The sequence below is a fragment of the Lytechinus pictus genome, chromosome 1 (assembly GCF_037042905.1).
Source record: "Lytechinus pictus isolate F3 Inbred chromosome 1, Lp3.0, whole genome shotgun sequence".
NCBI classification, from domain to species: domain Eukaryota; kingdom Metazoa; phylum Echinodermata; class Echinoidea; order Temnopleuroida; family Toxopneustidae; genus Lytechinus; species Lytechinus pictus.
Genome location: NC_087245.1, coordinates 28,893,950 through 28,919,062, shown reverse-complemented (window position 1 = coordinate 28,919,062; position 25,113 = coordinate 28,893,950). Strand labels below are relative to the sequence as shown.

Sequence of the window (25,113 nt, the reverse complement as noted above, 5' to 3'; positions counted from 1 at the left end):
CTGAAATAGACTGGCATCTTATCATGTTTATGTGTGTGCTAATATCGGTCATTCACATCCATGAAATATCAAGGTATGATTTTATCTGCAATTTTTTTCTTACAAAATAATGAAGCATCTTCCAATATCACACGCACGCACACCCCCGACACACATATACAGTGCGTATAAAATAAAAGGGACAGATTTGAAGTCTATAAAAAATTTGTTTCAAATTATTATATCTATGTTTTGATGTTAATAGATGCTCTGAGATGTTATCTTTGAAATGCCATTTAAAAAAATAAATTTTGTTCATGCTTGAGCGAACATGTGACGTTTTTGTCGGGGGTTCAAAAAAAGGCTTGCGCCAAAATGGCAGAAATGAGACATTCGATGATTAGACTTTTGGCTTATCAGCAGACTTCATCTTAATCTTTTCATTGTCTTTGCTATACTTTTCGAATTATGCTGTCAAATTTCGTTTACAAATTTATTTATTTACCTGAATTATTTAGTTTTTCATTTAAACTTCTTTTATCTTTGAATTTTCATTCAGAAGCAAGAAAAGGAGACTTTTCTTCAATCCAAGTAAGAAGATTTGCATTATTAATTGAGAGAATATGTAATTATTAAAATTCTTTTATTATGTGAAACAAATTATGTTATGGTACCTATAAAAGACATGAATCCTATCTTCAAGGGGTTATTGAATCCTTCACCAAGTTTATGTGCTTGACAGGACAAACAAGAAAGGATTCATGTCTTTTAACGGCAATGGTGTATTGAGTCAATTTTGAGGGAGCAAGATATGGCAGATCGGGTAAAATGTATTGAAAAGTTGTGAAGCCATCAAGCAAAAATTTTCTACTTTCTTTATTAAAATATAAAATTGTGTGATTTTGACATAATATTCAGAAAATGATATCATATTTCACTTTCTATGTTTTCTGTTAGTTTCCTTTCCACTTTTTTTTCTTGGTCATGATTTTTTTTTCTATCGGGGGGGGGGGGGGGGGGGGGGGACACCCCAAGCCCCCACCCATCAGTATGCCACTGTTCAAAGGAACCATAACCTCTGTAGCACACAGTCAAAGGATTTGAAGGGAAAAAAACACGCTCTCCCATACTTCGGTTTGAAAAAATTTGTTCTTGCCTAAAGAAGCCAGGAATATTCAAAGCTAAAAGAGAACATATTAAAAAGGAACAGAACAATTCAAGTAAATAAGTAGATTTGGAAATGAATTTGACCGCATAATTCGAAAATTATGGCAAAGATAATGAAAAGGTTAAGAGGAAGTCTGCTGATTAGCAAGAAGTCCAACCATCATATTTATCATTTTATGCCATTTTGGCGCAAGCCTCCTTTTTAACCCCAGACAAAAACAATCCGTGTTTGCTCAAGCATGAACGAAACTAAATTATTTTAATGGTATTTGAAGGATAGGACTTCAGAGCACCTATTGACACCAAAATATAGAGATCATAATTTGAAACAAAAATTTTATAGACTTTTCAAATATGTCCCGTTTTTTTGATACGCACTGTATATATAGATTTAAATATAAATAAATAAATATGTATTATATTTTTCATTTCATTTCGTTTATTTCCATTTTCAACAATTTATTTTGTACATTTTAACATATAAATAACAAAACATATTTCAAGTATTCCTTTACAAAAATTATATTCAAGATTATTACATATCAGGTTGGAAATGGAGGAGGCTGCTAAAAAGCGGAGCTTGTAGAGTGCAGCCTCCTAATAAATATTCTTGTAGTTGCATAGCATATAAAAATCAAAATAACAACTTGAGCATGAACCAGTTAAATTAAAAGGAAATAGGGGAAATTAAAATAGAAAAGGAAATAAGAAAAAGAGAGATTAAAGGTCTCCAGAATCCAGCCCCAGCACTCACAGACGGACCTCGTTGATCAACAGGAAAACGAAAGAGATGGAAAAGCGTACGTGACATGATAATCATGTTTGATTTTTAAAAAAAATACAAGAGTTTGAGTGATGAAGAGTTGAATTCAATGGTTATCTTGGAGAAATTTTTTGAACTTATATTTGAAAGAATTAAGGCTAGGTGATTCTTTGATGTTTTTATTAATAGTTCCCCAGAGTCTAGAGCCTTCAAAAGTAAAAATAGATTTTGCAAGGATGGTCCGGGGTAGTGGTAAATGGAATTCATCTGATTGACGTGTGGGATATTTGTGAAGAGTTTTGTTTTTGTTAAATGAAGAATTAAATATGAATGGTAACATATTATTGTTTAGCTGATACATAAATTGACCTAAGTTATATTGGTACAGTGTTTTTATTTTTAGAATGTTATTTTTAAAAAACAACTCATCTATGTGAGATCTCCAGGACAAGTTGAAAATAACACGCAATGCCTTCTTTTGTAAAAGTAATATTCTATCAAGGTAGGTTGAGTGTGTATTTCCCCAAACAATTGCTCCATAATTTAAATATGGTAAAATCAATGTTGAATAAAGCATTTTTAGGGAGGAAGTTGGAAGAAAAAACTTAACTTTGTTGATAACACCAATATTGCGTGAAATTGTACGACATATAAAGTCAATGTGTGTTTTCCAAGATAATTTGTTGTCTATTATGAGACCTAAAAATTTTGTTGTAGTTGTCCAATTTGATATTAAATGGCAATTGTTCTAAAGAATTGCTAAAAAGCATGCATTTCGTTTTTTGTACATTAATTGACAATTTGTTAGCCCTAATCCATTTATCAATTTATCCAGTTCAGTGTTCAGTACATTTATTAAAATATCGGGGTTAGGATGAGAGTATAGTACATTTGAATCATCTGCAAAAAGGACATAAGATAATATTTCAGAGGAGTTCTGGATGTCATTTATATAGATTATAAATAAAAGAGGGCCCAGGAGGCTGCCTTGGGGAACACCCCAGTTAACATTTTGTAGAGAAGAATTTTGTTCATTTATGCTTACGAATTGTTTACGATTTACGAGGTAGTTTCTGAACCACTCCAAGGCCTTCCCACGAACTCCGTAATTTTCAAGTTTGTAGAGCAGTATTTCATGATTTATAGTGTCAAAGGCCTTGGAGAGGTCCAGAAAAACACCTATTGTATGTTCAAAGTTGTCAATAGCTTTTGTGATTTTGTCAATAAATGAGAGAGTGGCATGAGATGTACTATGTTTTTGGCGAAATCCGAATTGAAAATCAGAGATTATATTATATTTATTCAAAAAATTTAATAATCTTATGTAGATCACCCTTTCCATAACTTTAGACAAAGTAGGTAATAAAGCTATCGGTCTATAGTTACATACATTTACACATACATATGTGTGTAGGAGGGTGGGTGAATGTATGTGTTGTGAAAGAAAATATAGGCGTACCTTAGATCAAGGTTCCCCAGAGCTAACTCCCCTTTCGAAACCTATAATGTACACATTTAAAATATAGTACAAGACGAACATACGTTTTACCATTTTTGTTTTTTATACTAATAAGTCAGCTCTACCATTATTTTAATGCAAACACCGATTATGTACAATATAAAACATTATTTTTTACATAATGAAAATGTATACACTTTTGCTTATTTTCCTTTTTTTCCCCTTTTTTATGTACATGTACATGGCGTGAAGAACAGCCTCTGATTACATCCATGACATCCAAGAAATGATAGACCGACACTATCTCCATGGTTTCACAAAGAATTAAGTATGTATGGCTGTAATTCACCTTTTTGGAGGGGGGGTGGTAATTTGGCTTGATAATGTTGTTTTTCAATAAATTTCATTAATAAAATTATATAACAGAAAAAGAATTAAATGTGTTTACAGATCGCACTTGTTAGTATAAGTAGCATGTGGTAAGTGTATTCGCATCACTGCAGTGGCCATATTCCACGCAAATGGGACAAATTTTACCACGTATTTGCGCATTGGTACTTAAAAGCATTTTTCCTACGTGCTTCAGATTTTCTCTCGAGACATATCATCCATCGATGCTCACCAACCCAACCACCTTTGCCAAAACCACTTTTTCTTCCTTTGTGTCTTCCGCCTCTCAATGTTTACTATGGCAACGTCACAGCGATGAAGAGCTGCTTTCAGAAACTTCAAAAATCTGATACTCTTCTCTTTATCTTCGATGTCGTCTGTGTAATTTTCAAGGAACCACAACTTATCGCAAATCGGGGAGAATGTTTCCTTTAGGTCTGCCTTTGCTTCTTTCGACAAGCTATCAGCATGGGTCACGACAACAAATGCAGAGTAGCCTGTAAATTAAAGAAAGTATTAGTACGTAATGATTAAGGCCAGTATGTTAGATCACTGTCAACACATTTTTTAATACGCATCACTTTAAAGGGATGGTCCAGGCTGGAAATATTTATATCTCAATAAATAGAGTAAAATTCACAAAGCAAAATGCTAAAAATTTGATCAAAATCGGATAAAAAATAACGAAGTTATTAAATTTTAAAGATTTGCATTATTCCGATAAAACAGTTCTAGGAATGTATTTATGAATATTCATTAGGTGGGCTGATGATGTCATATCCCCACTTATTCTTTTGTATTTTATTATATGAAATTAGGTTTATTCAAAAATTTTCTACCAAGAAATAAAACAACTGGATTGACAACTGATTAAGGGCATTATTTATTTATAGCCACAACTTATTTCATCATAATGAAGACACACATGAATGAAAAAAACATTTATTATTTCATTTTATAACATAAGAAAAAGGAAAGTGGGGATGGGACATCATTAGCCTACCTAATGAATATCAATGACGAGGTGCATCGCTCAATTTATCCTCTTTTTTGTGTGGGGGTGAGAAATTTGATCAGAAAATCACAATAAAAAAGGTGCTTTGTTATTAAATAGCTTTTGATTCCAATTGGACAAATGAATACCTCCATATGGTTATCATGGAATGCACCATAATGAACTATAGACTGGTCATGTAGGGCATTCCAATTTATGCAAGCAACTTTCAAGAATGTAGCTATCCTACCACCCACTTCAGTTCAATGATCAGTGATGCTTGATGATTTCAGTACCATTCTTCATGAATTCAATGTTGCTACGTCGGGTAATCTACGAGTGTCATGTCAGAGGAAATTACATTAATCTGCACATGCGCAGATTTTTTCTACGAACTGCATGGTTCCATGACATTTGCTCCGGCAACAATTGCTCCGATGTAAAAATCTGCATGTCAAGTCAAACATAATACCTGACCTCCAAAACTAAATAAACCCTAATCAAACGAACGTAGAGGGCAGCAACACACTGAAGTTTGTTGCTGCCCTTTACGTTCGTTGCCCTAATCTTTATCTATCATTCTAAATAAAATAATATATTACAATCCTAACTCTATCCCAATCCCCTTTGAGATATTAAGACCGGAGCAAATGTAGGAGTATAATGTCGTGTCACCTTTATTGGTACCTACCAAAATACCGGCGAAGTTCTGTTGCGAATTTATCTAGGAACCTCTTAGCATCCTGCTTCGTGTTATCACCACTGTAAAAGATTACACATAGTAGCTATCAATACGCGTCGTGTTTTATATCATAATTTGTTAGAATATTCGATTTTCAGGTTTAAATACATGAATTATCCCAAAAAATTTGAGCTCGCGCTTCGCGCTCGTATCATTTGTAGATTTTGTGAAAAACCTTTTCTTGTTTGTAAGATGAACGTTAAGATGTACTTAAAACTTGAGACTTCAATTCGGAGTACCCTCTAAAACAAAGGAAAACAACACAAATCAGCTTTTAGCGGCCGATCGGGGAAAATGTGATTCAAAAGAATCCTCTTTCACAGGCATTGTAATTAGGTATAACTTTTCAAGTAGCTGGAAATCCGATGAGGTGGTCCCCCCCCCCCCCCCCGCCATGTCATGCTCCATCTCACCTATGTCTGTATACAAATACGACGCATTGAATCTCTTCATCAAGTAGACGAGTTTGTGTTCCGGCTTCTTTTTCATCACCTAGATATCAAAAAGAGAATAACTTTTATTTCAAAAAGAGACGATAGTGTCCCATATCAAAGAAAATATTCATCCCGTCGTTAAAGCTAAAATAAATCCACTGTTTGTGACATACATACCATTAATGTTTAAGCAACATCGTGTATTTTCGTTACAAGAACAAGACACAAAACGATACAAGAGCATGTCATAACAAAACGATTCAAGATAAGGACCCCGTCTTACAAAGAGTTGCGATTGATCTGATCAATCACAACTATGGATGGCCAGCAGCGTCAACATCTAAAATGCAAATTTGTTCACAATATTTTCTAGGTATGATGTATATTCATTGTTCTCTTGAAAATTCAGTGTGATTCTCTGTTTACCATGTTTACTAAGGAGATTTGTGCAAATTTCCTGTAGAAAAAATTATGGTATGGGTGGATTTCCATACAGTTGAGATTGATTGGACCAATATTGTAACTCTTTGTAAGACCGGGCCTGTATAAGACTAATCCTTATTTATAGTTATAATGTTTCGTGAAGTTATTTTAGAAGTATAATCAACATGTTCTTTCCAATCTATGATATTACTATTACTGCGGGGGGGGGGGTGGGGTAAATTGAGCGATAATTTTATTATTGGCTTTGATCCATTCCAAGACCTCTGTCAATTCTTGGTTGAATGTATGAAGTAAATGTTTTGGGTCCTTATGGGTAAAGAATATATTTGAGTCGTCTGCAAAAAGAAAAAGTATTTCCAAAAACCATAATACGTAAACAAGAAAAAGTAGCGGAGGCAATACTGAGCCTTGTGAGACTCCACATGAAATTGGTTTGGTTATTATGCACTGCAAATGGAACATGCTGCTACCTTGTTGAGGTATTTCCCGGAACCACTCCAAGACTATCCCCTGATTATTTAATAATTAATATTGTATAATAGTATATTAAACAAATATATCAGGCTTTGAGAAAGTATAGTGGAATTATTTATCCGAGGTTGGTCTGGCAATTACTATTTTTTCCGAGGGGCGAAGCCCCGAGGGAAATATAGTAGTTTTGCCAGTCCAACCGAGGATTAATAATTCCCACTATGCTTTCGAATGAAACGCCTGGTATATTTGTTTTATATCCTACTTTTGATAATTAACAACCAAAATATATGTGTTGAGCTTGCAAAGTCCGGTTACTTGAGTTGTATTACCTACTTTTCTCCGAGCCACCGCGCTCAGCGGAACGCAGATTAGTGCCTGCGCCGACGCATCGCTGGACTTGCCCGGGAGAGAGAGCGCGCTGGCCGGTGCGCCCGAGAGTTTAGCTAGATATCCAGTTTTTCGAAATAATGACGTCACACCTCGATATATCCAAAAATATATCGAGGTCTGACGTCACGCAACATCATAGTTGAAATATATTAGGTCACATGATGCTACTTGAACCAATCACTATACAGGATTTACTCTAGGTAGGATATAACATGATTTATTGTATCGAAAGCCTTAGAAAAGAAAACTCTTTTTGTACTATCCTTTAATTTCTGTTTTGTTTTATATTCTAGATCTTATTCTCACGCTTTTTACGATCCAGCATCAGTGGGAAAATATTCAGTAGCTATCCAATAGCTTCGAATCAGGGGCGGCAAAGTTGAAAGTGGGGGGGGGGCACAAGGAAAAGTGCACCCTTTCTTTCGAAAAGGGCACTGTCTTAAACATGGCAGTATGCAGACATTTTTCGCTGGAGGAGGGGAGGGGCAGTACGCGTAAACTTTTTGGAGAAATTCAAAAGCGAAGGAGCAACCGCCCCCACCCCCCCCCCTTGGATCGCCGCCCCTGCTTCGAATGTAAATAGCATGTACTTACTTATTTCTTTCATATACTTGTCAACGTATGAGTGAGAAAAGTCGCTCATGCCACGATTGTCGAACAGACTAATATAGTCAGTGAGAGGAAGGCAACTTCGAATCATACTATGACCTCCACCTGCATATCTTCTTCGCCTAGTAGGCTGGCTTCGTTGCCCTTTACAATCAAGAAGTTTATACGGAAGTTGTGAGTAAAATTCGTATGCTCATCATTGGCGTAAATCAGCTATATTCAAATTGACGTGCAGGTAAAGGCTAGTGTTGAACTATGTTACTCGGTCAATATTTTAATGTGAATTACTACAAAAGCACCATTACAGTTGGGTTTCAGGGCCGATTTATATCAATGTGTGAGCAAGCAAAGCGAGTTTATTATTTCCAGGACCTGTGAGAGTGCATGGTTTTGGGTGTCCAATCTGGTGAAAAGATTGCCAGTGTAAAAAACTGAAAAACCTTTAAATAATACTAAATCCAATATCAATTCAACGTAGTGAACGAGCCTTTATGGAAAAAAAAGTGAAAATAAACATCCGATTGCCAAGCGAGCCTTTACTAGTTAATTGAAGTCGTTACAAATTAGGAAGTAGGAGGAGGTGCCGTGGCCGAGTGGTCTAAGGCGCCTGGCTTTATATAGAAAGTCCGGGGTTCGATCCCAGGCCGCGGCACCTAGGCCTTAGACCACTCGGCCACGGCACCTCCACGGCAATAGCAACACGCTTTGTGTGTTGCTGCTCTCTACGTTCGTTGGCTTACACGCTGTTACAGCTCGCGGTTCAGAATCGGCTCGCCTGTCAAAAAAGTAAATGAAATGCGCACCAATTGCCGATGCAGAATCGGCTTTCTGTTTACACGTAGTAAAAAAGCCGATTCTGCATCGGCTCGCGGTTCTGAACCTACTACTTTGGTAGAGCAAATTTGCCGGTTCTGAACCGCGAGCCGATGCAAATTAATCGCGTTTACACGCTATGAAAAAGCCGATTAAGGACGTTCCACAGTTAAAATGAAGTCCATGTCATTTTCACCAAATTTTGCAGAGAGTTACTTTGGTATCTGTGCATTATAAAAATGCAAAAAATAATATAGGTTCATGTGCTTATTTGTTTCTACGGGTCTTCAAAGTCGCCGTATTTGCATGATATGCAATTTCGCGCAATCAAGAGAATTATGCCTCTCTTAGGCCACACGAATTCACCAAATGAGTTTAAATCATCTTTACTCAGTGAATACCGCATCAAACTTCATCAAATTTTCAAGATATACAACTAAGTGTATACCAAAGTAAGAACAAGTGTTTTAATAGACCAATTCGTAGTTACTTCATGGGCAATATTGGTTAAATGACCTTGCATTTCTTTCATTAAGATTTCAAAGCAAAATATTACGTATGCATGCCTTACATAGCGAGATGAAGAAATTGAATAGACCAGGAGACGAGAATAGCACATCAATAAACACTCTATGAAGGTATTTGTTGCATTTCTACTTTGAATGCATATTAGCGGATGTTGTACGATGTACTTGGCAAACTGTGAAGTATACCAGTCAATGGTGGACGCATTGTTTTTTGTGGATGTGAACGAAAAACACAATTCAAAAGAATATATGAATAATCAAGACATCGAAGTTGGTGCTTATCTCAATAAATTTTAAACCACCATGTCACTTTAGTACAAATGATCTTCCTCTGATCATGCGCAGAATCTTCTGATCATGCGCAGAGTGGAACTACGAACTGGCTTATTGGTAAAACTATATCCATTTGGAGTCAGCAGCGCCCTCATTTGGCAAGAATGGTGCAAAAACTCGGAAAAAAACAAATCTTCAAAGAAAATGAAAATTATCTTTCCTCATTCAAATTGTACATAATACAATAAGGGCCAATGGCGGCCATTTTCCATTTCAGAATGCAGCATTTATCACCTTAAATGCACCAGATATCATACACCTCGTTAGGAACCATGGTTTTAGACAATATTTCACTCTTACATCGCAATACTTATAGTCAAGCAAAGCCAAATTCTGTCAAAATTATATGTCCTAAATTACAATGTACATAATACTTTTAGGACCTATGGCAGCCATTTTGAATTTCAAAGTACAGCATTTATCACCTCCATGACCAATATGTGATGTATTTATTTAGAAATCATGTTTAAGACAATATTTTTACTCATACATCACAGTTACATGCATTTTATGATTCCCACTCTTGTAAAAAGTAGATTCCCTATACGCATGTAACATAATTTAGTTAGGGCTTGCATCAGCTATTTTTAATGTAAATTTCATAAAAAGCATGTTTTCAAATAATGTTTTATCATACAACAGGGTTTTATGGATTTCATAGTCAAGTAAATCCAAATTCTTACAAAATTACATGTCCCAATTTACATTGTAGATAATACTGTTAGGGCCTATAGGGGCCATTTTGAATTTCACAATGCAGCATTTATCTCATGCATGACACAAGAAATGATATGTTTCGCTAGAAAACATGTTTTCAGACATTATTTTACTCGGTGATCACAATTCCATGCATTTTATAGTTCTTACTCTTGTGAAAATTAATTTCTCCAATCGAAGTGTACATATAATGGGCCTATGGCGGCCATTTTGAATGTCAAATACAGCATTTATCACATAAATTGCATTTATATTTCGTTAAAAATTATGTTCTTTAGCCAGTACTCGCTTATCTTACTAGTAATATGCATTTTAGTACTCACTCTTGTGATTTCTCTTGTCCCCATTAACATTGTACATAATACTGTCAGGGCATTTGGTGGCTTTTTGAATATTAAAATGCTTCATTTTATTACATACATGACATAACAAATGATACATTTCATTGGCAATCATGTTTTCACCCATTATTTCACTAAGAAATCACAATTACTTGCATTTAGTGCTCACTTTTGTGAAATTTAGTTTTCCCCATTCATATTGTACATAGTATAGAATACAGGGGTCTATGGCGGCCATTTTCAATATCTAGAAAATACTTTTTTTGGCAAAAATCGTTTTTTTTTTCACAGAGTATTTCACTCCTGCAATACAAATACATACATTTTATAAGCAATGTGCGGGCAATTTTATGATTTTCATGGGTAATTTGCATATTTTGGCGGCCATATTGGATTTTGCCAATTTGCGGAAAATGCTCAAAATTACACGAGTGGCACCATTCAGATTCGTAATCAGCACCCTCAAATTGACAAGAAACCATAGAAAAATATTGTATATATGAAAAAACAAGGTTTGGTCAATTTGTTATGGGGCCTATCCTGGACTATATGGATACGTATAATGCGGATTATGACCACGATGGCCAACCATATCAGTCCGCTTGTGTGTTTACACATACGTACGTTCACATATTTCTTCACTCGTATGTGTAAATGGGGTCATAGACAATTTGATAAATAGCCGATCTTTTTTAGAACAAAATAATCCGAACAAACATCTAGAATATAAATTTGTTATACTAAATCTGCAGTTCTACCATATCTACATTTTTAACAAAGATGCATTCAAAGAAAATTATTCAAAATTCAATTCTCTCACCGTTGTACGCAAACTCGATGGAATTGATGAAAGTAGATTTGCCTGCTCCCATCTCACCATACAAGCCAATTTTTGCCGTTGCTTTGTCATCACTGTCCGGTATCTTGAAGGTATAGTCCCTGATACTTTTTCGCAGTTCTATTAAACATGTTAAAGTGAACGATGAAAGTAACTCAAAAATGTGCTTAAGACAAAGAGCATTATGCCTATACTGTGTTTTTAACATGGCCCTGGAAAGCAGAGATGCTGTGTAGTATTATTCATCATAAGCAGCACGCCCTGGAAATATGGTAGGTGTGGTAAATAATAAAATAACCTTCTCTCTTGGGGGGGGGGGGGGGCTTGTCAAATTTCTAGAGACCAAAATGGCATTAATTTTCTATTGAATTTTTTTGCTTGCCTAATTCAAACCAGCACCTCCTGTTAAAATTCGTTTACAGGTCCCTGGTTTTTAATGATATCAGAGCTACAATAAACACGTGAATATGATAATTCAGTGATTGTATTACCATAAAGAACTTGCTTTGTACTTTCGAAATACCTTTACTTCTTACCATTCTAACCTGTGCCTATTCGTTTTATTTCCGTGTCCATAATGCACGACATGAAAACTTTGTTTTCATATCGTGTGCCATGAAACACATTTTACTTTCATTTTAGTACAATGGAAATTAAACCATTAAAAATGCTGCACACTTTGTAGACTGGTGGCATCTCAAGATTTTTATGGGGATGTCATGGTGTTGCGCCATAGGCAACACACCTTGTAAACTAGGTTTTGATATGACAAAATTTATAGAATTGCCCAAATCTTGAAAAAGTTGTATGATTTAAAGAAATCTAATTTAAAGACCAAAACAATGGCAAACAAAATGGAATGAAAAATACCCAATCATGAAAATGCGATGAATGAAACGATGATGCCACGTTCCCCTTTTCATTTTTCTTGAGAAATCTGTAAAAAAAATATTTTTTTCCCATACAAAATTGCAGAGTTGAAGCAATAATAGATTGATAGATATTAAAATCAAAAGTCTTTTTATTTACATTCTTGAAGCAGAAAATGAGAAGACATATATATTCATTGGCTCGTCGCACTATGTCTCAACGATCTTTACGCAATGTAGCTAAGTAAAAATTTATCTAAAATGTTATAGTAGCTAATTATTGTACCTTTGATAGTGCGAGTTGTAGCTCCTCTGCAAAGAACAGTTATGATGGCTACGAGAGCGATCAGAATGAAGAACCCGAGTACGCTAAATATGATGATATATTGCGATGGAAACATCCCTTGTTCTTTTAATAGTGGGTAGAAAGAGAGAAAGAGAGAATAACTGGCCAATCTGTGAATCGCTTCTTTTTCATAAGCCATTTTGTAATTACAATTTGCACATGAGGTGGTGAAGATATTGGTCTTAGACTGGAATAATTGTTTTAATCACTGATATGAGTATGAATACTTTTATACCAAATTTTATTCAGATTTAAAAAAGTGCAGATTAAAAAAGTGTAACCTTTTGAAGGGGATTTATCAATCAAAAAATGGAGTTGCAGAAGGGAGCAGAGCACTTAATAAGGAAAAAGGGCGCTGACCGGGCATGGAAAGAGTGGTTTTAGAGGATGGTTATCACTGAGATACGAGAACGGACACTTATAAGAAGAAGGCAGTGGTGCACTCATGAACACATACAACGGGTCCTTGTAGGATGAAAGGGGCATTGAACATGTTTGTAAGGGGCAGTTTGTCCTGGGTGAATTAAAAGGGACACTTTTAGTGCTTCAAACTGTGGGGCACTGTACCCCCACGGGCCCCACCCAATCCCAATGATCAACGCCCCTGGTAGGTTTTTTTTTCTTTAAGCCATTCCACATATATCACAAATTCCATGTATTGGAGTCTTGCCAATGGCTAAAATCCTTGCCAGTATTCGCTCTTTCGGTGGTCTTAAAAGTCCGTCCTGTGGAATGAGGCTGAGGAAATACGAAGCTGAGGATAAATCATTTCACTCAACAGGAACACCTTTCAAAACTTGACATGCAAGATTGATCATGCTGACTAGGGTCCCGTAACACAAAGGTTAGTGATTAATCGTAAGCTTGATTTCTACGATTGATTCCATTGGCTACAATGTTCTACGATCATTGCTAACCTTTGTGTTACGGGCCCCAGGTGTCGGAAACTTCGAGTTGAACATGTTGAAGACCGGAGTACGTCAAGGGTGCTTCCTGTCACCGTTCGTCTTCTAGCTCTTATCCATTGACAAGATTATGAAGACTACGACGACAAGCGAGAGGAACGCTCCGGACACATCTGAAAGACCTTGTCCTCGCCAGTCACACTATAATAACCAGATGAAACATGATATGCCAATCGTCTAAAAGGTACAATCTATACGGGACTGAGAATCAACATGAAGAAAACCGAGGTGATAAATATCAATGCCACGGCTATACCACGCCATTGATAGTCGTCTGAGACCAATTAGTGATTTGAAACAATGTACGCACTAACTGGGGAAGTGTGGTTGGATCGTGTGGAGAAAAGATAGGTAAGCCAAGGTCGGCCTTCATCACACTGAAAAGCATCTGAACTTCGAGCAAGATACTGTATGCAGAGGAGCCAATGCAAGCTTCGAATGTTAATCTCAATGCGATGACAAAAATTGATCTGTGTAACAGAGATGATGAGAAAATAAGAGAAGGGTCAATGCGTTTTTCGATAATAATTGACTGTGGTGAACTTACAGCATCCATTCTCCTGGGAATATTAGGAATTAAGAATGAGCGCCTCGAGAACCAGAAGCAAAACAGGTTTTGTGAAGTGGGGCTGGATCAGACATGCTCTCAGAAAAAACAGCCTCTAGCACCGATAAGCTCCAAGTCAAACCCTGACTTGAAACCAATGTCCACATCCCAGGGAATAATTGAGAGAAAAAAAGTTCAGCCTCGAAAAACTGGAGGAGTGATTAACTGATAAAGCACCCAGACCAAACTGGACAGATGTAGTCACGGTAAAAGCAGTCCAAAACTAGCGCGATGGCGTCTTTTTGTCGTATCGCGTCCGTCTTTACAAGGAATGGCCACCTTTTACGCTTTTCCTCGACTTGCTGTGTATTTGTGTATACACACACACATCGATCATATTGATATTTAATTTTTGCCAGTTCTTCTCGCAACATATAGCTGACTTGTTTAATATTCCCATTTTTGCAGTGTTCATGAATAATGCCTGTTTAACAATTTTCCTGCTAGAAAGACCACAGTGTGATAACAGTTTGTTCACATAATGGACTATGTGATATTACTCACACTGTAATTAAAATTCTCAAATTCAAGTGTGAAGGTGATTTCACATTGTGTTCCACACTGTGAACACATTGTGACACACACTGTGGGACACTATCCATTCCAGTGGGGTAGTTGCTTCAATTGGGTCGACGTGTACGTTTAATATCAGAGGTTAACCGAGTAACTGGATGGGCAGAAAGGTCACCACTACCACCATTCTGCAGTCAAAATCTGGACTATGGATTATCCTCAGGTCTATTTCAAAGGTGACGATTTCGAACGATTTATCTGACTGTATTATATAAGATAAAATATAATATGTACATCAGCAACTAAATACAAGTACATTTGGCAACTCTTGTATCTAGATGTGTTGTGAAAGAAAATTAATGAAGAGAACTATGGTAGGCGTGCGGCTTAAATCAATATGTATATATGTATGTATATATGTATATATATATATATATATATATACAGTGCGTCCCACAAAAAACGAAACCGAGATTTATCGATGATTTAGCATAAATTAATCACAAATACTATAGACAAATGACCTACCATTGTAAAGTGTAGAATCTCCTCTTTCATCTGAAATTACTTAGATTATTTCTCATTAACGCATGAGTGAGCAAAAACAATTTGAAGAGGGGATATCAAAAAGTCACTTGGCGGGCTGTATCTGGGTTTCAAAACGAAAACCACATTTTTAAAAAGTTCAATATCTGCTCTTTAATTTGATACCTCATTTTTAGAAAATGGTCAACAAATAACAAAGTTTTGGTTATTTGAAATAAGGCTTGATTTTCAATAATTTCATAAAATGAAGAGGTTTTACAGGAGAGCGTTCAGACTCACTCGACACTCCGTTTTGTTGACGATCAGCCATGCATTAAGCATAGAGCTATTAATAGCTCCATGCATTAAAGTGATTGGTTAACATTGGTTTGACTTTTAAAAAATCTGAGCTAGAAGGTCACACTTGTCACCTGTGTCTGTGATATGTTACAAAAATGAAGCCCAGAAAAAATTGCGTTCGAAAATAATTATTTAGTGCTTCAAAAATCGAAATATAAAGTGACCGAAAACACCATCTTAATTTCATCCCATACACTTATGTGTACTATTTAGGATAAGACACCTATTTACAAAATCGGGGTTTGCCTTGTAGTTTTAGCTTTTCATTCTCAATAATGGTTGTTTTCAGGGTTTATTAGTTCTAATACATGCACTTGTACACATGTTTTATCTAGGTTTAAGAATTTTTTTAATCGGCTGCTCACTAAGTCAAACAATACCTTTAAGTCTTTTGTTAACCGTGCGATAGCTTCTGTGGGAAACTGGTGAAAACACGTTTATTTAATGAAATTATGGAAATACAAGCATTGTTTCGAGGGAACATAACTTTTTTACTTCTTGACCGTTTTCTGTGATTAAGGTATCAAATAACAGAGCAGATATTGAACTTTTTAGGCATGGGATTTTCTTTTTGAAATTCAAATACCCCCTGCCAAATGATTTTTTGGTATCCTTTCTTCAAATTGTTTTTGCTCACTCATGCGTGAATGAGGAATAATCAATGTAATTTCAGATGAAAGAGGAGATTCTAAGCTTTACAATGGTAGGTCATTTGTCTATTGTATTTATGATTAAGTTATGATAAATCATCGCTAAATCTCGGTTTCGTTTTTTGTGGGACACACTGTATATTTATAATGTTTGTGAATGTTGGCGAGGGTGTAAGCATACATCTAACTGTTGGTGTGCTTTATTCGCATTCTGTTGTATTCATCAACGTTTGATTAAACATTCCAACAAGAATTTTTTATTTTGATGATTGGAAAAAATGCATTCTTACCGTACACGGTCAGTGTCTGGTACATTAACAGACTCTTGTCTGATTCGAACTCAACTTGACAAAGGTATCTCCCTTCATCCGCTACTTGAAGGTCACTGATGGAGAGAGAAAAATCCTCGTTCAAAGTAAACCGGTCCTCCAAGCTATTCAGCTGCTTTTTAAAATAGGATGCCTTGGTTGAGTCTTCCTCTTCAGCCTTGGTTGGGTCTCTCATTTTAGACCAGTACAACGCACTTATTACATCTTGATGTAATAGTTGCGCAACTATTACATCTTGATGAAAGTTACAAGGTAGTCGTACATTATCTTGCCCAAGCCAGCCATTTATGTTCTGTTCATCAACCTCACCTGCAAGACCCAGGGATGGCAAAGGTATGTATATCATAATAGTCGCTGCTATCTAGCAATACTGTTATCATCATTACCATTAATTATATAATCATTGTCGTTATTTCAATACTATTATCTTCGACACTATTTTCTTCATCAGAATTAACAATATTTATACTTACTATTTTCGTTATTTTTATTATTATCTTTAACACTATTTTAGTCATCAGAACTATCAATATTCAATAGTGAATTTTACTTCTTTATTAATAATATAAGTCGTAGTAGCATTAGTAATATCGTTGCTATGATTTTAATTATTATCATTATCTTTATTATTATCAGTCCAAACAAAATTGCTATGAAAACATAACGAATGTCTGACGATCAACTTAATAAACATATCAATACAAAGGTTGGAATTTTTTTTTCGTAGTTGTTTATTTGAAATTACTATTAATAATTAATCATTACTTTTTATGATAATCATAAAACGCTGCTCGAAGAAACTCGCGAGATTTTCCAACCATCTCACCTTCCTAACCCGTTGCATCAAGAACACCGTTATCCCGAAAGATCTTAGAGTTCGCCCGCCAGTACCCACCAAGTCAGCACGCATCATCGCCGAGAGGACCTCCCGCCTTTTCCTTCGCGAAAGAATCCGCCTCACCCGCATGACTCTTAAGTCTATCCGCGCCGAGATTGAGTCCAGTACTACTAGTCCAGGATAGGCCCCATAGACAAGGGGTCGAACCTTGTTTTTTTAGATATACAATGTTTTTGGATGATTTCTTGTCAATTCGAGGGTGCTGATTCCGAATCTGAATGATGCCACTCTTGTAACCTTGAGCATTTTCCGCAAATTGGCAAAATCCAATATGGCCGCCAAAATATGCAAATTACCCATGAAAATCATAAAATTACCCACACATTAGCTATAAAATGCATGTAGTTGTTGTGCAGAAGTGAAATCCCACTTGGAAAAGCAATATTTGACAAAATATTTATTTTATTGATATTCAAAATGGCCACCATAACCCCTGTATACTTAATTATGTAGAATATGAATGGGGAAAAATATTTTTTCAAACAAGAGCACTATTATTGCATGTGATTGTGACCTGCGAGTGGACTACTGTCTGAAAACATGACTATTAACAAAACTATGTCATTTGTATACTATCTAATGTGATAAATGCTGTATTATGATATTCAAAATGGCTGTCATAGACCCATTATACTGTGTACAATATATAAAAGGGGACAAACAATTTTCACAACCTTTGAATTTGTTTGACTTTAAAATGCCAATAACTGCGAAATATTGGTGTAACACTGTCTGACAACAAGGATTTATAACGAAACATATCATTTCCCTTGCAATTTCGGTAATTATGCTGCATGTTGACATTCAAAATGGCTGCCATAGGCCCTATCTGTATTATGAACAAAGCGAATGAAGAAACTAATTTTCACAAGAGTAAAAACAATAAAATGAATGTAATTGTAATCTACGAGTGAAATATTGTCTAAAAACATGTTTTCTGGCGAAACATATCATTTCCTTTTTCATGCATGAGATAAATGCTGTATTGTAAAATTCAAAATGGCCCATATGGGCCCTTACAGTATTATCTACAATGTAAATGGGGATAAATACTTTTGAAAGAATTAAGATTTGCCTGACTATGAAATCCATATAATTCTGTTGTATAAGGAAAATATTGTTTGAAAACGTGATTTTTTAAATGAAATATAACATTTCCTCTCCCATGTAGGTGATAAATACTGTATTTTGACTTTCAAAACGGCCGCACAAGCCCCTACAAATTCTGTAACATGCGTATAGGGAAACTAATCATCACCAGAATGAGAACCAAAAACGCACGTAACTATGTGATGTATAGGTAAAATTTTGTCTTGAACATGATTTCTGACTAAATGCATCACATAATGGTTGAGAAGGTAATAAAGGCCTTACTTTGAAATTCAAAATTGCTGCCATAGCCCAAAGTAGTATGTACATTGTAACTGGGGACAGATAATTTTGACAAAATTTTTACTATGAAAATGGCTTATTTTGATGTAAGTGTTAAGTATTGTCTAAACCCAATGATTTCTAACGAAATATATCATAGCTTGTGTCATAAAGGTGATGAATGCAGCCTTTTAAAAATGAAAAATGGCCGCCATAGTCCCTTATCTTAATATGTACAATTTGAATGGGGAAAGATAATTTCCACAAAGAAACATATTGCAGCCATTTTGAAATTTAAATATAGCATTTATCACCTAAATAACATAAGAAATTATCTATTTGGTTACAAAATCATATTTTCAGACGATATTTCACTCATACATGCAACACCATTTAGTCAAGCAAAGCCAAATTCTGTTAAAATTATATGTTCCCATTCACAAAGTACATAATAGGCCTACCGCTAGGGCCTGTAGCGGCCATTTTGACTTTCAAAATACATTATTTATCACCTACCTGGCAGAATGAATGATATATCTTGTTAGAAATTATGTTTTCAGACAATATTTTACTCTTAAATCACAATTATATGCATGTTATGGTGCTGACTCCTGTGAAAATTGGTTTCCCAGATCGATTGTATATAATATAGTCAATGTCTTTTGGCGGCCATTTTGAAAGTAAAAATACATTATTTAACACAAATATGAAACCCGAATAATATATTTCGTTGCAAATTATATTTGAAGACAGTATTCCATTAATTTACCACAAAAAATAAACGTTTTAGTGCTCACCTTGTGATTGTTTTTGTCCTCTCTCACATCGTAGATCATAATTTTAGGGCCTTTGGCGGCCATATTAAATATCAAAATACAGGGTTTATCACATACATGGCATGTTAAATAATAAATTTCCTTAACAATAATGCTTTTAGTCAGTATTCCACTCGTTTATCTAAACAAAATGCATTTTAGTGCTCACTCTTGTGATTTTTTTGTGTCACCATTCACATTGTACATAATAGTTTTAGGGCTTTTGGATGCCATTTTGAATATCAAAATACAGGATTTATCACATATTACTGACATAACAAATGATATATATCGTTAGCAATCATGTTGTCAGACATTGCTTCACTCATAGATCATAATTACTTGCATTTCAGTGCTCAATTTTGTAAAAATTAATTTTCCCCATTCATATTGTACAGGGGTCTATGATGGCGGCCATTTTGATATCAAGAAAATAAATATTTTGAGAAAAATCATTTTTTTCAGATATTATTTCACTCCGGCAGCACAATTGCATGTACTTTATAGCCAATGTGTGGACAATTTTATGATTTTCATGGGTAATTTGAATGTTTTGGCGGCCATGTTGGATTTTGCCAATTTGCAGAAAATGCTCAAGGTTACACGAGTGGCATCATTCAGATTCGGAATCAGCACCCTCGAATTGACAAGAAACCATAAAAAAACATTGTATATATAAAAAAAACAAGGTTCGACCCCTTCTATCCTGGACTATACCCTTGTCCGTTCCGCGCTCGCTGAAGAGCACTACAACAGTGCTCTACAGCTTTTCGACGATATAATATATCTACCGCTACGAATTTGAGAAGTGCAAGTCCCGACAACAGGATAAGTATCGCAAGATTAGTTTAGAGGGTAAGGATGTTTCCGTATGTGCCGATACTAACTCTCGGGTCGTCAATTTGTCTAAACGCAAACTGACTTCTGATGAAAGTGCGCTGCTCGCCAAGGGACTTTTCAGTAGCCCCGAAGCGTGTTCCCGCTACCGAGATTGTTGCAAAGGTGGAATCTCCCATCCGTTCGCTTGATGCCGAGACCATCGGCTCCGTAAGAAGAGAGATAAATGCTATCCTCTCCTCCGCCGAACCGCCTAAACCTAACATTACTCCCGGCATGCGCAAAGCCTTGAAATCGCTCAAGGAAGACGAGTCTATTATGATTTTACCAGCAGAAAAAGGCCGCGCCAGTGTTATTCTGGACACCGATGTCTACCGCATCAAGATGTCCGAGTTAATTGAATCCGGCCCCTATCGCGCTATTGGGAAGGACCCGACCGATCGCCTCTCCCGCAAGCTTTCCACTATTCTTCGCGGCTTTCACAAGAATGGTGACATCGATGATTCTACCTACCGTAAGCTAAGACCGTCGCAGAAGCAACCGCCCAGGATCTATGGACTACCTAAAATCCATAAAGCTGACATTCCGCTCCGTCCAATTGTATCATGTGTGAGTTCGTTTGCTTACAACACGTCTAAGTATCTCGCTGATATTCTTGCTCCCTTAGTCGGTTCCAATGGACATGCTGTCCATAACTCCGCATCGTTTGTTGATTTCCTGCGCAGCGAAACCATACAGGAACATGAGGACATGGTTTCATTTGATGTGGTGTCATTGTTTACCAATGTACCCATTGACGCCGCATGCAAGGTCGCACTTACCAGACTCGAACGTGATGAGAGTCTACCCGAGCGCACACAGTTATCTCCGGCCCAGGTAACTGAGCTTTTGAGTTTTGTTTTGCAATCTACTTTTTTCATGTTTGCCGGCAATTTCTACGAACAGCAAGAAGGAGCCGCCATGGGCTGCCCTGTTTCCGCAGTGATCGCTAACCTGTTCATGGAAGCCTTTGAGGAACGCGCACTGATTATTTGCCCGCCCGACTGCGCCCCTAGAGTTTGGAAGCGATATGTAGATGACACGTTTATTATCACGCATAGATCCGCCGCCAATGACCTTTTGAGCCACATGAATTCGCAGCAGCCATCCATCCGTTTCACCATGGAGATGGAGTGCAACGAGCGCATTGCCTTTCTAGACACTATGGTGCACCGTGACACCAGCGGCCGATTGTACACCACCGTATACAGGAAGCCCACGCACACCGATCAGTACATTGCTTATGATTCGCATCACCCGAAGTCCGTTAAGCGCGGGGTAGTGAAGTGTCTTTATGACAGAGCTTCACGCATCGTTACTAAGCCCCATTGCACAGCTACAGAGAAGCAACACATCACCTCGGCTCTTATTTCTAACGGTTACCCGCGCTCCTTCGTTAACCGCGTCGCTAAGAAGAAGAGCGCTCCGTCCGAACAGCCTACGCAATTTAAATCCGCTATAGTAATTCCGTTTGTTAATGGTATCGCGCATCTTCTCCGCCGGCGCTTGGAGAAGCATGGCATCCGAGTTATATTCAAGTCCGACAGCATCCGCAGCCAGCTGGTCCGTCCGAAAGACCGCCCGATCCCCGACAGACGCGATGGGGTTGTTTATAAGATCCCATGCTCGACTTGCGACAAAGTCTACATCGGTGAGACTGGTAGACCTGTGGGGGAACGCATGAAGGAACATCGCCGTGATGTTCGGCTGAGGCGCACTGATAGCTCTGCTGTTGCAGAACATGCTTGGGACTCCGATCATCCACCTAACTGGGATGAGGTCAGCTGCATTGCTAATGATAAGCATTGGTGTACGCGGCGCATTAAGGAAGCGATTCAGAATCGTTTGCACCCGAGTAATATCAACAGGGACAGCGGCATTGAGATCCCTGATGAATGGTTACCTACCATCCGACGGCATACTGCATCCACCGTTCACAGCGCGCGGCGCCCGCACCAGCGGGTGCCTGACACCAGCGCGGATGCTGATTGGCCGGCTGCATCGGCCAGTCACAGCGCACGGTGCACGCTCCAGCGGGCACCAAGCACCAGCGCGGACCCTGATTGGCCAGCGGCATCGGCCAATCACAGCGCGGCTCACGCCCGAGTGGAGCCAGATAATAGCGTCGTGGGCGTGGGCGTTGTGGCGTGCGCCTGTAATCCAAGCTATATGGGGATGTTACAAATTGATGCAGAGGTTCGAGCCCTGGTCTTTCGGATGGTGACGTTAAAGGTCGGTCCCAGACGTAAATAATCATATCTGATTGATACACGTCTGACAAAACTCAATTACACACACACACACACAGTCTTTGTTCATTGCCTGACGAAGTCTAGCAGCTTGCAGCCGAAACGTCACAATGACATTTTGCATAGTCATGATGATGTCATATTCGTTTTTAGGTATGACGTCACAATTACATCGTGCATAGTCATGATGATGTCATATCCGGATTTAGGCATGACGTCATTGTGAAGCAACCTTGCTCCACCTGCTCCACCGAGGACCCGAGGGGTACGTAACCCAGTATCGTCGTTATCATCATCATCATCATCATCATCATCGTTTTCTCTATCATTATTATCTTTAATTCTTTATCACTCATTATTATAATAATTATTTTCAATGCAGCTGATGTTTTGACTATAACTAATGATGTTATTATATCGTGGTTATGATTATAGGATGCGAGATAGCTAAGTTGATATCTTACACTCCATGGGCACGGTGGGTTTGGGATGCGTAACGCATGAAGTTACACATATACCGATGCCTCGGAGATGATTGAAAGCCGTTCAGCTGGTGGCTGTGACCAGTCGGGTATAATACCCACCAATATCTGAATTAGGTTTTTTTTTTTCTTTTTACTTTTAAAGTTTTTTTTTTTACTTTTCACCATCGTCACCATCATCATCTCTATCATCATCACCACCCTCATCAACAAATCATTATCATCATCCCCACCACCATCATCATCGTCGTCGTCGTCATCACCACCACCATCATCATCACCATCGTCAGCCACTAGCGTACCTACGGGGGGGGGGCAGGGGGGGCACTCTGCCCCCCCTGACGAGTCACAACCCATGCAAAAACGTATCTTTGCCCCCCCCTGACGGACTTGAAAAACCTTTTTTGCCCCCCTTGACGAGCTTGAAGACCTTTTTTTTTTTTTTTTTTTTTTTTTTTTTTGCTTGTCAATTTTTTTCTGGAACGAAATCCTTTATTTATGATCGAAGACCTTTTTTTTTTTTTTTTTTTTTTTTTTTTTTTTGCTTGTCAATTTTTTTCTGGAACGAAATCCTTTATTTATGATCGATTTTTTTTTTTTTTTTTTTTTTTGCTTGTCAATTTTTTTCTGGAACGAAATCCTTTATTTATGATCGAAGACCTTGCTTGTCAAATTTTTGGGCGGACGGTTTTGCCCCCCCTGTGGAAAATCCTAGGTACGCCACTGTCGTCAGCATTATCATTATCATCACCGCCACCACCATCACCATTTTCATCATCATCGTCGTCGTCGTCATTGTCATCATCACTATTTTCATCACCATCATCAATACAAAAGATATTATTTATTATACTACCTATAAGATCTGATAAAGAAGAAAAAGAAGAAAACATTTAGCTTTTTGATAAATGGGGTTAATAAAAATACAATTTTTCAAGATTCATTTACTGCTAGGAATACCAAACCGTTAAATACTTATGTGCACAAATTACACAAATACGTTCATAATTCACATTCATGTTTGTTTTGCCAGCCAACGAGCCAGCGAACTTACATTTACACGTTGCTAGGGTACACAACATCAGTAGTACTGGTAGATAAATATGGAGAGAAGTTAACATCAAATCCGCCATTTTGGTACTAATTCTGCTGATATTCACATTCGGTTCTGTTCATCAAATAATATCAGTGATTACACGAATTATAAATATGGCGTCTGACATTTAAACGGTATCTTTCAACAAGGACTGCACGTCAAAGATATATCACAAAGCAAAATTCATGAACAATAACGGGAAATCCCAACACCGTATGCATTACCATCTACCCATGTTGCAACAGTTTGATCATAGTTACATAGTAGTCTCAAAATGCATGCTCAATATATGATAATCAGGGGCGGATCCAGCCTTCGCCAATAGGGGGGGGGCGGAATTTTTTTTCAGCCATATTTTCATAGATCGGCCGCTCGAACATGATTTTTTTTCTTTGAAGGAGTAGTCGTAATAGTTACTTCTTCGCTTTATTCTTATAAATCATCATAAATATACTTCATAATCCTTATATATATAATGCGAGCGCGAAGCGCGCCAATTTATTTTTTATTTTTTATTTTTCCTAACATTTGGACATTCTGCCAATGTTTGTTATCCTGAAAAAAAAATTCAGTCATATTTTCCCCGATCGGCCGCTCGAACATGATTTTTTTCTTTGAAGGGGTAGTCGTAATAGTTACTTCTTCGCTTTATTCTTATAAATCAACATAAATATATATCATAATCCATATTTATATAATGCGAGCGAGAAGCGCAAGCAATTTTTCTTTGAAATTGTATGTATTTTTT

General features: G+C 37.1%; 1 protein-coding gene across 2 annotated transcripts; it reads right to left on the bottom strand.

Moving 5' to 3' along the window:
* Positions 1 to 1,572: 1,572 nt before the first annotated feature.
* LOC129265391 (uncharacterized) lies at positions 1,573 to 24,562 on the bottom strand. Of its 2 annotated transcripts, XM_064099843.1 has the most exons (8): positions 24,324 to 24,562; positions 16,540 to 16,887; positions 12,570 to 12,692; positions 11,397 to 11,534; positions 7,831 to 7,989; positions 5,908 to 5,986; positions 5,444 to 5,514; positions 1,573 to 4,255 (listed from the first exon to the last, which is right to left on the bottom strand). In XM_064099843.1, the coding sequence occupies exons 1-8, from the start codon at positions 24,400 to 24,402 to the stop codon at positions 3,987 to 3,989; spliced, it is 1,266 nt and encodes a 421-aa protein (XP_063955913.1). In that variant the 5' UTR covers positions 24,403 to 24,562; the 3' UTR covers positions 1,573 to 3,986. The 2 variants fall into 2 exon arrangements, with proteins under 2 accessions (XP_063955913.1, XP_063955917.1); XM_064099847.1 differs by lacking the exon at positions 12,570 to 12,692 and having other exon boundaries at positions 3,902 to 4,255; positions 24,324 to 24,491.
* Positions 24,563 to 25,113: the final 551 nt, after the last annotated feature.